Source organism: Brachionichthys hirsutus, unplaced genomic scaffold (assembly GCF_040956055.1).
Source record: "Brachionichthys hirsutus isolate HB-005 unplaced genomic scaffold, CSIRO-AGI_Bhir_v1 contig_388, whole genome shotgun sequence".
NCBI classification, from domain to species: Eukaryota; Metazoa; Chordata; class Actinopteri; order Lophiiformes; family Brachionichthyidae; genus Brachionichthys; species Brachionichthys hirsutus.
In genome coordinates, this window is record NW_027180385.1 from 154,076 (window position 1) to 169,883 (window position 15,808).

The following is a 15,808-nucleotide window of genomic DNA, read 5'->3' on the forward strand; positions in this document are numbered from 1 at the left end:
CTGCAGCAAAATGAATCGAGACTTTCACACGGCGAGTTGAGCAGATTTAATTTACAACCAGCGACAGCAATGTGGAGTTGGCCCAAGGTAAAGATCGTAAATCCAACATCACACACTCTCCTGATAGTTGCATTCGGTGATTTTGCTCAAATGTGTTTAATGGGCTTAGCTGTGCTGGACGACGCTGGTGAGTCAGCGGTGATGAGGCTCGTCTGTGGATGCGATCACCCCAGAACGCCATCGCCGGGTGATTTTCTGCTTCAGCATCATATTTGATGTCGTTGAAGGTGTGCGTGTTTCCCTACAGGCCCGTGTTCGGATGATTTTCACCCGGCAATGGCGATAGAGGGCAAAGTAGGTTTCGGGTGGATTTCACCCAGTGATGGTGTTGGTGTTTAAAATCAGAGGATCTTGCCGCATCTCAAGGGTGACAATGCACACACAACCAAGCGTAGGACCCACTCGCTAGCCTGAAGTGATTGAATTTTACAACCAAACAAACGCCCACTATGGATGTGGAAGGAAAACCAAGAGCCGGCCCGTGTGCGTGTTCTAGGGCATGATCAGCGCTGGAGGGATAAACCCGTCGATCATAGACAAGGAGAATGTGATGAAGAGAGGTGACAACCAAATGCAGAGGAGCCCTTTCATGCAGGCTTTGGCACTGGCACTCATCAAACCACGGGCAGAGCAGTCTATTCTCTATCCTGATCGGGAGCGTGCTCGACGTCCCGACGCCTGGCACTCTTGCAGGTGAGGTAGGACCAGCGGCAGCAGAAAGCACTGGTTCCTTAGTAAGGCGAGCTGACTGCCCCCCCCCCCCCCCCCCCCCAGGCTTGGACAGGAAGACACGACACAGGCGCCGTATCTGCTGTCGACCAGTGTGTCCACGCCACTACTACCCTGCATGCAAGAAAACAGGTAAGTAAGCCTGGCCCTGGAATCTGTGCTTTCCTTATTTAGTGCAGTGGTTATGAATAAATACCACAAAGTGGTGATTTCCAAAGGAATTCATACAATGAAACAAATATTGTAGTCAGCTGAACATTTTTACCGACTCAAAAGTATATTTTTTTGTTTCTTTCTCCTGCAGCTGTTTGCGTGTCAAGCAGACTGTCTTCCCCAGGGACGTGTCAAATGTCCCAGGAATGGATGGACTGATCACCAACTTTCCAGCTTCCCTTTCTTTTATTTTTATTTAGGGATCTATTTGTTCCCGAATTCTTAATTTTTCAGTAATTTTGTAATTTTGAAGTTTTGTTATAGGTCCCCCATCGCCGTTAGTGATAGCGTTCTCGGGTTAAATGCAGGCGAGGCCCTGCATGTAGCAGCAGGATGAATTCATCTACAGCTCAACACAGCGCAGCATTCTAAAGAAGAACATTAGAGAATTTGTTGTAAAACGTTTATTTGGAATAGAACAACGTAGCCATATTACATGTACTGTGGTCAATTTATTTTACATACCTCAGGGGAAGGGACACAATTCTGCCATGGCACATTTCATCATGAGTGGAATTATTTAAAATCATCATTCGTCTACAGTCGGAAGCTTATAGTAGTGTTGCTGCGTCTCACCCGTTTTACAGGATCGCATACAGCAACAACGCAACGCAGTGAGGGACTAGTGCTAGCAGGTTAGTGGGAAAACAGCAACAATAAAGAAATCCTCCCCACGGCTTCAGCAGGCCCGAGGCCCACCGTGGCGCAGTAACAGTGATGTTGTATTTACTTGGTATCTCCTCATTGCAGAGTACACCAATACAGTAAGCTGAAGCTCCGACGCTAAACCGGGCTGTCCTTGTACTGTCATCGATCACTATCGGTTTAAACGAGTTTACAAACCCCACAAACAGAACGGTGTCTGGGTCTGAGGTAGCAAGGCAATCATGGCTTTCCTCTGATTTCTGAATAAACATCTTTAACAAAAATATTCTACACGACTGCAGGTTTCGTACGCGTCAGAATGGTCGATTCAAATCTTTATTTTCCACTCGATCCACAATTCATCCGATCTGGTCTCTGTCTTCCACACAAGGAATGACAAACTGTTTAGGCACAGAGGGGGGGTAAACTTTACACAAACAAATCACAGTCTGCACAAAGTTGGACCGCATATTGATGCTTTAAAGGGGAACTTGACATGAAGCATGCTAAAAGATGAAAGCTCCCCAAATCACACAAACATAATTCTATTAGAGAAGTGGCTGAGGAAATGTGCAAAGTCCAAAGCATAGAAGGAAAACGGGCAATTAGAGGGTCAAAGCAGTAGAATGGCAAAATATTGTAACAGTTTGGATTGAAGAACAGAAATCTCCGTCCGGAAAGCAAACAAGCATCTTCTACTATACAAAAGTCAGTGTCCACATACTGCTGATCCAAGTACAGGAACAATCTACAGATCATCAATATACAGTTTGCATAGTACAAGACAAGGTGGTCAAACTAGTCAAGCTGTCTGGTCCTTTGCGTCTTTGGGATTTTGGGTGGGGAGATTATTTTCTTGGGTTGTGTGTGCACAGACGCGCACCATCCTCACATCACCTGCAACAGAGGAACACACCGTCACCATAAGTTAGAGACACAAACACACCTTCTGAACACCGTCAGTACTCGAGGGTTTTCTCTGCAGGTTACAGTCCAGCAGGAGCCCGAGATCGAGGGAATCATCAGTGTTTCCTTTCATTAGGCCCACGACATCTCAGGAAGGCGTCCTGGAATCACCCCCCTCCATGTACAAATACTTTTAACTGACCTCGGCATGGTACGCCCCGTTTAGGAGCTGAACCATGACCCTAAGAGCTAATCGCACACCAGTTCATGATCTTATGCACGATTCCCCCCGATGATGACTAGCTCATGAGCTAACTGCAAACCAAACACTGCTTCCTTGACTAGCAGCCCCCCCGGTATCATGCAGAGAAAAGAGAGTGACTTAGACAGTGTTAGAGAAAGATTTAAAAAGATGGAGGAGATTGAGTTAAGGGAGCAGCGCCGGTTCGGGCTGGACCTCCCCCTGCCAGATCAGACAGTCTACCTCCCCCCCAACTAGTTGTCAACGTGTCTCACCTTTGTCAGGCACTAAAATAGGTGACAAACCTCCAGACATGTGCAAAAACAAGACATTGGCCTCACCTGTGGCCTTGCAGAGAGGCTGGAGGCTGTGGGAGACAAAGCAAAGGCCTATTAGCAGAACTTCACCGCTTAGAATCCACACTTCAGCTGTTTCTATAAGCCTCTGGGCCCCCCCACATATTCCTGCACACTCTCAGCTCTGTGCTCCCCATCCCTGGTGCCTGGGAGCTGTGCAGGAGCCAGATGCTAATGATGCTGGAGTATCTGCTAGATTAGAATAGATTTTTAACTAAAACCCTCAGAGTTTTGACGAAAGATTAAAATGCAACTTAAAGTCAGTAAGTGTTAACTCGCTTATCTGAACTTTTCCTATTTGACTAACGTCCCCAGAGGCGGATCTTCTTTCTGTGGTATGGAGAGTAATGAGCAGCTGAATGCTTCTCTTCTGGCCAACAGAGCAGAAGGACAGTCAGAGAATCACGGCACGAACACCGGATCGCCTTCCAGTCCAGAGCTGGGGTGGCCAACCCCTTTTCCTGGTTTCCTTAGCCGCAGGGGCGTCACTAGGTTTTAAGGACAGGGGGGGCTTAGCCCCCAGGAGATGTACTGTGCTTCTCCCATACAGCTCCATGGCTAATGCATCTGTGTTTCCCTTAAGTGTGTCACACACTAACTAAATGTTACTACCAGCAGTGATAAACTTACTTTCTTTATAAACATTCTTATATCCATTCTTCATCCATCCGTTCACGTACTTCTCCTAAAGCTCTTCTATTCTGCTCTGTGTGCTTCAAACACGCTGCAGGGACCGACAATTAGCGGTCACAGGGAAAACGTGGACTGGAGTTTCAGTGATGTGGGCATTCTCTATAGGAACAGGTGGAACGGGTTCTCTACCTTACGCCATGAAGTGAGGGGAAACAGATTCATGTGATCATGAATCTGAACGCAACACTTCAAGAAACCAAACCGAACCGAAATGACATTTTAGTGCATCGTTACAGCCCGAGTCGTGACGGCGTTGCATCCACGTGACTCCGCCTTTCTGCCAGTCTCTGCTCTGTCTGTCACGGACGCAGTCTGAGCTGAAGCTGAGTCTGGCATGAACTTCATCTGAATTCACCGTTACTTTCTACCACGTACTAAAGACATGTTTACTGCTTCTCTGCTTCACTCCTTGTTGTCACAATGGCTGCTGCATCGCTTCACTCGACTACTGTGAAAATAAATATTGGTGTCTTCTTCCTCCACATTCAGAATTAGTGGGCTCTGTCATGGCTGCACCTCTTCACCACATTACATGAAATTAGAGCCAGGAGATTTTCATCCATGCACAATGTATTCATCAAATTCACACAGGCAGGACACAACACAGAGACGAAGGACAGTGGAGAGACGGAGACGGGCGAGAGGTGGGAAACTTACTGCTGCATGCAGGGAAGGAGTTGTTAATCTGCTCCAATACGTCTGCCAGGTCAGAGCTGCTGTCGTGGGGATCCAGCAGCTCATCTGAACACACACACACACACACACAGACACACAAATAGTGTCACCCCACAGGGACATGCTTCTATTTGCAGACAGTGTCAGATCCTTTTCTTAACTGTGCCCAGTCTTCATATACCAACATCAGTGTGTGTGTGTCCAAGTGTCTCACCTGAGTTTTCAGTAAGTGGGCCTTGATCATGCACAGAAGGAAAGGACAATCCATTTACCCTCGAGTCCACCTCCGGCTGACGACACACACACAAGAAAGCCATTTCAAAAGGAAAGGAGAACATAGTTATTCCTCCATGCGTCGCTGCGAGGGAATAACAGGAGGCGATACAACAAAGCTGTTGCTACGTGGGCAGAAGCATTTCTCATTTACATCTCTGATGATGTCCTGATTTTAATTTGATAAGCAACATTTCAATTAAGCTCAAAGTCCCCAAAAGGATATCTGAATCGCTACATTTTATTTATATTCTACTGATAGTTCATTTCCTGATTCACCAACTGAAGGTTAAATTGAGATATTTATGCACAATATCCAACATATATTCCTGTTTCCATAATAATGCAGAATAGTGCTGGGTGACATCGAAAGCAACCGAAAGCAGCAGGGGTCACACACAACAATCAGCATTCCTCATTTTCTTTTAGAGAGGGGCTTGGCTTCCTCTTTTTGGGTACAGTTAGTTCCATCCGGCCGGCAGTGGCTCAGTGAGTAGAGCACTGCCGAGGTGCCCTTGAGCAAGGCACCGTCCCCGCTAACGGCTCCAGGTGCGCCGACCACGGCGGCGCCTTCACCCTACTCCCTCTCCGTGTGCTAGGGCCCTTTGATACACGTATCAGTGTGTGGTTGTTTCAAGGGGTGAAAATTCGATTTAATTGTGTGTGTTCATTGTGCAGATGATGATTAATAAAAGTATTTCATTATGATTTCATTTTCATCAAACCGAATGTTCTGAATTTCACAAATAGACTGTGTACATAAAGTCATTGTGGCTAACACTGGTGGTGGCTCATTAGAGAATCTGTCAGCAAAAAAGCCCAGTGATCCAAACATCATCAAGAAATATCTTAATCAATAAAGTGCAGATAAATCTGTGAAAACACGCTCGGGTGCTTCGACAGGACTGAAGTCTGGTGACAAGTGAAGCCAAGCTAAAGCTCCTTTTGCTCCTTAGCTGCACGTAGTCACATCCAATCAGAGATCGGATTAAAATTAGGATCGGATATGTTCGTGGACCATAAAAATATTGATCCGATTAGGACTTTGCGTGTTCATGCATCACACTTTCGATCGGAAGAAATTATTTTTTACCAAATATACCGGATATAGTAGTAGAAGAAGCCGTAGCGACTTCCGCTGTAAACTAAACATGGCTCCGCCCTTTTCTGCTTGAAACGTTGGCGTTATTCCGCGCGTTTTCTGTTTGTGCTGTTACGTTCCTCCTTTAATATCTCCGGTAACGTGTTTGTCTCAGATATTGACCAGTTCTGTCTTTCTAGCAGCCGCGCGTTTAGCCGACGTCACTATTCTTGACTACTGCTCGAGGGTTTGAGCATTTCACGTTGCAAAAACAATCAAACATCAGCGAGCAATTACACCGGGCACACACAAATCTGGAAGTTATTGATAGAAGGGCTGGAGATAAACCCTCCACTCCTGAATGGAATGAAAATGATGTGATTAGAATATAATTTGATCAGCGCTGAGCAGACAAAGGCAGAGCAAAGGGAGGGGGGACTGAATGGGTTTGAAAGACCCCGGTATTTCATTGAAAGCATTCTGCGCGAGCGTTGCGGTTTTTAAATTACTATTTTGATTTTCATGAATGTGAAAAATCTGTGCCAGCTGGTGTGAATGAGTCTAAACTGCCTTTCTGCTTCCCAACCACAAGTCGAACACACAAACACAACAAGAGAAAACTTATGGACGGAACAAACTTCAACTCAGTTGTGTGTGTTCTGCTCAAGCAGAGGACAATACTTCATGGAATTCACTTTCTGAAGACAATAACTGAAATTACAGCACAAAAACAGGGTGGAGCATCAGGGTGTAATTAAGAAGCAATTGTAAAAAGAAAATATATTTTCAAAACTGTCAAATACGTTTAGTTTTCTGTTATATGTCATAATTGTGATGAAGGTACTTCAGCTCCTTGTTCATTCTTTAATCAAAACATGTTTTGTTGTTTTGTGAGTGCTAAGAATCACAAATAGTTTGGATCTATTCAGCCGTCAGGAGTCCTCCTGCCTCTCTCCTCTGAGGGATGACTCGTTCTGTGTCGTGTCACCTGGTGCAGGAGCTGTCGGAGGCGATGCAGCTGAGACTCCAGCTGTTTGTTGTGCTCCTCTAGGATGTGCATGCGAGCCTCCAGCCGGCCCTTGTGTTGCCGCAGCAGCTTGGCCTCGGCTAGAAGATCTACCTCATCAGGATGGACAAAAGAGCCCTCTGACTCCCAGGGGCTAGCTGCAGGGCCCCCTCGCTGGCCATGCTGTTCCTTCAGCTGCTCGTACTCCTTTTGCAGGGTCCTGGGGCAGAGGGATTCCAAACACGCAATCTTTGCTTATTAGACAACCGCAGGAATCGTAGCAAACAAAATACAAAATGAAGATACATCATCGGTCAAAGGTTCCCATTCGACTGGGAAGCGTTAGCTGTTCTACATCTCAGGAGCGATGTCGTTATAGTAAGTTCTATAAACAGGCCGTTATAAATACGTACATGTTGCACATACTAACTAGAAAGACAATCAGAGACTGCAGACTCCGCCTCCAATAGACTATTGGATCTTGTGAGACAGTAAACAGGGCTTCTGGATCAGAGGGGCCAAACCTGCTCTAGCTTGCTGCTCCAGAACGTACTACAAGACTCCTTCTGGACTCTTTTTCCCATCATGCCATTCGTGTCCCTCCCTCTTAAAGTGGCAGTTTACAGCAGAGGTGCGATTCCAGATGTAAAAATAATTCTAGAATCTGGATCCAGATCCGGATCAACGCCATTCTCGGGGAGGACCGAGCCACGGACAGAACCTTGCTTGTGTAAAATTTTCAAGTCGATTGGGTTCCTGGTTTTTGAGTTATGCGCTCGGACAGACAAACATACAAACAAACAGACAAACGCACCCATTTGATTACCCTCGCCTCCTCTTCGGCGAGGGTAATCAAATGGACGTCTGTTATGAATAATAGCACGTGTCCATCTGTTTGTGCATGCACATTATAATTTTATATAATTTTCAGGGTTATCACTGTCATCATTATGTCTGGACCCCCCCCCACACACACACACACCTAGGCCTCGTTTAACTTTCTCTTCTCTGAGGAACATACTATCTATAAAGGGCCGAATATCTCCCCCCCCCCCCCCCCCACCCCTCTTGCCCCCTCTTTACCTCTTGTTGCTGAACTATAAGCCCAAGTTGTCCTTTATATGCCAGCAATTAAGAGCTCTCTTATTGTCTCTCCTGCATCATCGCGCGTGTGTGTGTCTGTGTGTGTGTCTGTGTGTGTGTTTGTGTGTGTGTGTATTCAGTATTAAATCACTCCAACCATTCCTCTGACTGCACAAAAGCACCTGAGCAACAATAGCGCTCAGTTAGCACATCTCAAAGCGACAGACTCTGTGTGTGTGTGTGTGTGCATGTAAAGAAAGAAACGATAAGCAGAGAGGTTTGACTTTAGACGAGATAATCAGGTTTTATTTCCACCACATCTGAGGTCTTAACAAGCCCCTCCCTCTCAGGCTTCTAATGGCCTTACCTCTGCTCCTCCTCCAGACGAGCTATGATGCGCTCCAGCTCTCCTCGTTCCTCCCTCTCCACAGCCTGCAGGATCTGGGCAGGACTCTGGGGCTGACTGCAGGGGGCGCTCTCCCCTCCCAGTGTCTGACAGTACTGCAGGATCAGGGCGTGCTCGTCGTCCCTGGGAGGGTGGAGGGAGGCGAGTCAAGCCATGAGAGAGATGATGCTAATCTGAAAATGTGTTTTGAGGACGAATGTCTTCTTCTCGACCATTTGAGAAGCACCATGTAACAATAAGCTCACTAACAGTCACTGCAGACTGCCTGTTTAGGCTGCTGGTAACGCTGTAACTGCAACATCAGAACCAGTCGGGACAGCGAGACAGACTTTGATCACAGACCAACCCGAGTCCAGTCGTGGGGCCTGAAGGACGTTTTCACACCGGACCAAGCGGATTCAGTCCGGTTGGGGAGCTGAAAGCTCCAACATTGTTGCATTCATAATTTGTTGAAAGGTCTGCTTTCAGAGCTTCCAGTTATCGAGCTCTTTTATTGTGGAATCAGCTCCCTGATTGGTTGGTGAGACAGACACCATCTCTATGTTCAAGAGTAGACTAAAGACTTTCCTTTTTAACAAAGCTTATAGTTAATCAATACAATAATCAATATGAATCATTTCTCACCGCTCCCAATAATTATTTTAATTTGTAATAAAGATTTGGTTCTCCCAGACGTCTTTCCTCCTTTTCTTTTGGAGCTGGATTTACGTCATCGTCCTATTGTGGCACCACAAGCGCCAATCAGGACGTAGCGTTTTGAGACTCACGCATTTCACCGTACTACTTTGCTGATGTGGGTACCGTTAGCATTAAATGAGCTCTGCAGCTCTAATCGACCGCTAACTTCACAGGTGACGATTTGCCCTCTTGCCTCCTCTTTTTGCTCTGGATAGAGCAAACGGTCTCGCCCTTTACACCATCATACGAGATCTTCCGTTTCTTGCAATGGAATATTCCTCATTTCTCAGAACAATACGTCGACAAATATTCCAAATATGTTGACTATAATTAAAACCCAGAAGTGCTGATGCTCCAGTTATTCGACTCGTCTCAGGGAGGCAATATTCCTGCATCTGTAATCAGCTGTGCTGCGTAACACGGCGGCATAAAGCATGTTCTACTGACAAATTAGCTTAACATTAAGATGTTGATTTGCTTATGCAATGTTGCATTAGAGCACAGGAGTGATGGATGCTAAACATTAACCTTTATTTAAAAAACATCCAGCTGTAAGAGCCTCACACCCGTTCTCTCAGAAAAATATGCAAAGTATAATGCAACGTTTTATCATCTCTCTCAGGTGAGCTCCTTCATCACCTGCGCGCAGATTTATGATTCATCAATTCCATCCTGCCGTCAGCCATGATGAACTCTAACCGGATGCTCAATTTGATATTGCAACACACATTTCTCTCTAAGATATGGACTTCCTTTGACATGGGAGACGAGGTTGATGATGGATAACAGCTTCACCCTCGGTTTAGTGTCAGTATAAATCTTTGAATGTTCGTGGCAGTGTTGTCTGCCGTGGTTGGGATACAGAGAACTGCCACAAAGTTGAGTGACCAATTAGGAAGACGGCTGACAACCGCTCCGGTTACGGATGGCAAAGGAGCCCAGAGAACAGCAGTAAAGGGCTCATTAGAGGTGGAAAGGGGACTGTGGAGGTAGAGCTTGCTCACTATCCACCGGCTGTGGACAGCTGGGAGAGAGAAAGAGAGAATGTGAAGCGAAAAGACTGAAGGTTCAGGAACACATAAAAGAAAGGAGATGATAAAGGGAGAGCGCATCAGTGTGGCAGAAATATTAAAACAGCAGGGAAATCAATCGAGTGCCCTGGTGATGCAGGCGAGGGGACCTTTAACAGTCTTTGTGGCATAAAGAAAACAATCACGAGATGAAAAGACTGGTCTCTGAGAGACGCCGTGTCTGGCACAGATAGGGATACGGAGAAAGCAAACGGAGGAGGTAAATAACACAAGAGAAAAAGAAAAGACAGGATGAAAGCGGGGGACACGCCAGTGTGTAAGTTAGAAACGTTCCGTTTGATGAAGGACATCTCATTCAGTCATGCACCCTGGTGCTTGGTGTTCAAGCTGAAGGTTACCTGAGCCCAACGCTATAAAGATATTAGATTACAATTATGAGCTAACAAAAGACAAAAATAGGAAGAGAGGAGGACAGGGAATGATGAATAGAAAAAATTATAGGAGGAAGGACAAGAACTAAGGTCAAAATATCAGTGCAAAGAAAGGGGGCAGCAATGGGGGCGGGGGGCAGTCTGGAAACTGAGATAACAAAGAAGTCACACGAATAAAGGGAGACGCATCACGTCCTCCGTGACGTAGGCATCAAAGACAACAATGTCTTTGATGCCTACACTGACTTCCTAATTCAGGATTTCCTTTGAGACGCAATGCGTGGCGAACATAAACACTTTCTCTGGAGCGACCTCACAGCTGGCGGCGAGTCAGATCAGGAAATGCATGCTGAAGCTAAACAAGCATGTAATTGGCAAGAATCCATGTCACACCACGCATGTTTTAATGATGCTGTAAAAAAGCACCTTCCTGTGCATGTGTGTGTGTGTGTGTGTCCTCATAACAACAAGATGGAGTGATGGACAAAGGCTCGAGAGAAATCATCCGTAGGCAGAAAGGAATGTCTTAGGAGAGCAAAGACAATCAACCACTCCAAGCAAAGGCATAAAAAAGGGCGCGGACGGCTAGCGTGTTCCGAGCGGAGAAGGTACACAATGTACAGCGTCTCCTTTTGAGAGGAGATAGAGCCGAGTGGGCCGTTTCACTTTAGTGGTATCAGTAAAGCACAACACTGCTGCGTTTACAAAGCATTTTAAAGATACTTTCTCCCTCAGAAGCAGCGCTGGTTGGTATAAAAACAGCGCCTCAGGCTGATTCGAGCCTCATGAAGCGGCCCGTATCTCATTCTCTGCTAACGCGAGTGACATTTTGCTGCAGCGCAGGATCACTTAGGCGAATATTGTCACATTTATGACACGGCACATTTCCAAGAAAAGCATTCTGAGCTGGCTGAACAGAAAAATTGGGTATAATTTCCCGTCTTAATTGGCAGCACTCTTTAACCCAATTTAAGGTTCTTATCAAGATTTGACAGAATAATTTCACAATTTGGCCTGCTTTTGTGAAATATAAAAATGTGCTCCTAAAACGATGATTCTCTTTCCTTGAGAAAGAGAACTTTATTAAACGCTTGGGAAGACTCCCTCAGGGAAATGATTGCTCCAGCATCATCATTGAGCGCAGGGTCAGAAGCACACAGAGTATCAAAGTAGAGCATATATAATATAAATGAAAATAAGAATAGATCAAAATACAAACTAGAAAAGCACTCAGAGAGCGCAGACCACAGTCATGCAGCTCATTCCCCTCGTAAATATACAGATGTTGATCTGGATCATGCTTATACTGTTCTTGGTATCTTTCCACACCAACCATGAAAAGTGAATCAAAGTTTCTGTGTATTTTTACTGATTTTTGAATCAGTAAATGGGGTTTGCCATGTTGAAATTTATCATTTTTTCCTGACCTCATTCTGGATCAGATCCAGAAGACATTTTGCATGATAGTTCATATTTATTACTGTGATTTTTAGTGAGTGAATTGAATGCATATTTTATTAGATCTGATTTTTTTTAAAGCTTCCATTATAAGTAAATGGGAAAGTCCATATTTCTTTATTATTATGTATCTGGATCGCTCTCAAAATTTGATGAGATTTAAGTTAGACTAAAACCATCTCCAGATTTTTTCAAGATCCATCAAGCAGCTATTCTGTAATCCTACTAAACGCAATTTGGAATTTTGGAAAAATTGCGACAGTATCCACAATCCGGATGAAATTTGGTGGTAAGATAGAGTACTACGCTACTAAAGTAAAATAGCGTAGTAGTAAAAAAAAAGATGACTGTGTCAAATTCCATAAACATCAATCATCTGTTCCTGGTAACATTCCCAACATTTCCTGAACATTTCATCGCGATCCGTACGTAACCTTTTGAGATGTGTAAGAGAGGACACTGGCTACCACAGACTGACAAAACATAACTAGTTGATTGACTTTCATGCTGATAGTTGTGAAGTATTTCTTGTACAGGATGTGTTTTGTAAGAATGCAGTCAGTCCAGTGTCATTTGGGATTGTCCTTCAATCGCAGCTCCGTTGTGGCTTCGGTTCTGCAGCGAAGCTGAAATCTCCTAGCAGCGACCCTGATGATGCGACAGCGAGTGAAAGAACTCTAAGATTATGTACCAGCATTGCCCTGGTGAGTGTTTTTCCACTGTGCTGTTAAACCCATTAGCCTTCATCAAATCATCTTCCTCACCCCATCAGTGTTCAACATGCTTCTGTTTTAAAGAGTCAATGCTGATTCTGAGCGGGTAAAGATAAAAGCTGTAAGCGTGAGCTAAGCTAGATTTTCGTGTCGGCCCACCATTGTCAAATCTCTGAGAGAACATGATGGAGCTTTCAATCGAGCAGCCTCGCTTTCAGACAGTCCTGTCCTTCATGGTGATGAAGGTGAAGCCTGAGAGCAGTGGTCCACATGATGTGCATTAGCAGGGGAGGCAACCAACGGAATTAGGCCTGATGCTTTCCTTCGTCTTCTCTCCACACCCTCAAAGGTTTTAGCCATCTTTCGGAGGGTCTCTTTGTTGCTCTGGTGGAACACTTCTGTTCTTTTTAAACCCAAAATGTGTCATTCAGGGAATATTTTGCTCACCCTTACTACCATTTCTAAAGGCACGCTTGAAATTGTTGTGTGAAATAATACATATATATATATATATATATATATATATATAAAAAGAAGAAAGCCGAATGAGAGCCTCACGGTTCTATCAACAATGACCTGAAGCTCAACAATGATGAGCATGTGGTGGAATACTGGCTGACCTGTTTGAGCCCCCTGTTTGAGTGTGTGAAGATGGTGGACTCTGACCATGGGGTCAAAATCAGAACGTGACACTGAGCAGCACATTCCCCTCAGAGCAAAAGATCCAACAAAGGTGGAAACGTCGAACCTGTTCATATGATAAGGGGTCCAAGTTGAAGGAAAAAAATAACTCGACTTCATTCATTTTCACATGACAGACCTGCATGGTGTAAAGCCAGTGATGGAGGAGGAGTCTAAAGCACGTATTCCTTTCACAGTCACACACACAATGATCTGTGCAGACAATCTATGGCACATGTGACAGAAATTTGTTTTTGTAAAATGCTGCATCTGCCACACAAGTTCTTAACAGCCCACATTTGTTTGTGTTTGAGGAGTTTTGAACAAAGTTAATGTCATAACTTGTGTTGGATGATTTTCTTTATTTATTATTTAATATTATTTACTTGAATAAGTTTGATTATTGATCGATGGAGTAGTGTGGTTTTCTTAACCTGATCAATTGAAATGATTTATGTTATAATAACATCAATAATCTATCCATATATTTCTACAACTATACAATTGAATACGCAATGTTTGTAACTTAAGTAGTGAACTGATCAAACGGAACAATTCAGCAACATGTTAATAACAATAGCAACACGCTGCAGTCAGGAAATCAATAATCTGCTGGAGGTGACTATTGAAAGTTATTAGAACTTTTTTTTTTCCAGCATGTGCTGACATGTTGACCTAAATATGGAGCTCAGGATCAGCACTGGACAGCTCCACAGGTAGCCGGCTACATATGGATCAGGATCAGCACTGGACAGCTCCATAGGTAGCCAGCTACATATGGATCAGGATCAGCACTGGACAGCTCCATAGGTAGCCGGCTACATATGGAGCTGTCCAGTGCTGATCCTGGAAGTGACGTCTTTTCCATTGACTCTGGAATGTTCTTTATCTTTCCCACTTCGGTTGTTTTTTTTGGTTTCTGCATGTCCATGACAAGACAAGGTGGTGGCTTTTTGGTTTTGCTTTGATTTTGTATTGATTATCTTTGTTCCTGCGTGATGATTGCATTTGAATGGAACCTTTCCACATTATTAGATGTGTTAATTTATTCCCATCACAAACTTTGGTTCATACTTATCATTTTTCTCATTTACAGTTTGGCTTTATCTCTAACAATATTTAAGTTACAACCTTTTAAAAATGTGATATCAAAACTGAATATTTTATTGTAATTACTGTGGCGGCTAAAGAGTTAAATTAAATAGGTATCTAACAGCATGTTAAGGAGTAGTTACATTTATTTTACATTATTTTACATTACATTTATTTACATTTTTACTGTGTTACGGTTTACATTTGACCTTTGGAGGGCAAACATGATGCTAATGTGGCCCTTGGAGAAAATGAGTTTGACAAACCTGATCTGTGGTTTTAGGAATCTTGAGATCCACAAGGCTCTTGTCAAAACAGGCAAAAGGCAATTCTGTGTGAAGACAAGGAGAATGCCTGTGTGTGTGTGTGTGTGTGTGTGTGCAGAAACACCAGTGTGTCAGTGAGCTCAGAGGGAGTTTGGAACTGAAGAACTAATCCCCCCCCGGTGATTAGGATCTCATTTGGGAGAAGTGTTTAAATGGAATGGGAGAAGACTGACAGGCCTTCAAACTCCAACACACTCTGGAAAGAAATCTAGCCCTCGCACTCCTCTTCAGCATTTTGTGGGTTTTGTCTTTTACACATTTGAAAGGGATCCCTGACTATAATGGCGTGTTAGCTCCATATTATTTATTAATAATAACTATGAGTGACATTTCATAAATATATTCCATTAGTTATATTTTTGTATAACATATTTTGCATGTAGGCCATTGTTTACGTCGCAAGGCATTCTGGTTGTTTTGGAGTAGAGCAGCTATTAGCTCCTCTGTTCAGCCTTTTCAGTTTGAACCACAGCGTCAGCGAAGTAGGGCTGGGAAAAAAATCGATTTGTTGATTTATCCATTTATCGATTTTTTAGCTAAAATCTATTTTTATTTTTGCAAACTCGAGTTTCCCCTGCCACAGTTTATCGGCGTTCCGTTCGACTATTCCTCCTCGTGGGCTTCCGTAGCGTACGCTCAACAGAGAGAAACAACATTGCTGCCGCTGCGAGTAGAAGAAAACATATGATTTCTTATTTGCTCTTTATTAAATTGTAATAGAAATGTTGTATGTTATATAGTTATCTTTTGCTTAAAGCTTGAATTTTTGAATGACAAAGCCTATTCTGAGTTTGTTTGTATGCATTATAGACTGAGGACAATCACAGCAATAACACAATTAACTTTTAACGGTATATCTGATGTATTCAGTCATTTATAAATGCATAGAAAAACCGAAAATTAAGTTGTTGTTTTTTTAAATCAAATATTTTTTAGGCAAAATCGCCCAGCCCTACATCAAAGACATGAGGAAGAATCCAGTGGTGAAAATGGAGATGAAAATCGACGGGAGGAATCTAGAGTTGGTCATT

At 43.8% G+C, this 15,808-nt stretch overlaps 1 protein-coding gene across 1 annotated transcript in view; it reads right to left on the bottom strand.

Annotated features, from left to right (window-relative positions):
* Positions 1 to 1,400: 1,400 nt before the first annotated feature.
* Positions 1,401 to 15,808, bottom strand: part of LOC137914360 (utrophin-like) — a gene marked incomplete at its 5' end in the record, with an annotated part of 97,454 nt that continues 83,046 nt past the window's right edge. Inside the window, 6 exons of the mRNA XM_068757965.1 lie at positions 1,401 to 2,544; positions 3,136 to 3,161; positions 4,501 to 4,584; positions 4,733 to 4,808; positions 6,861 to 7,098; positions 8,329 to 8,490. Of these exons, the coding sequence (XP_068614066.1) occupies positions 2,536 to 2,544; positions 3,136 to 3,161; positions 4,501 to 4,584; positions 4,733 to 4,808; positions 6,861 to 7,098; positions 8,329 to 8,490 (595 nt within the window). The remainder of the gene's footprint in view (positions 2,545 to 3,135; positions 3,162 to 4,500; positions 4,585 to 4,732; positions 4,809 to 6,860; positions 7,099 to 8,328; positions 8,491 to 15,808) is intronic.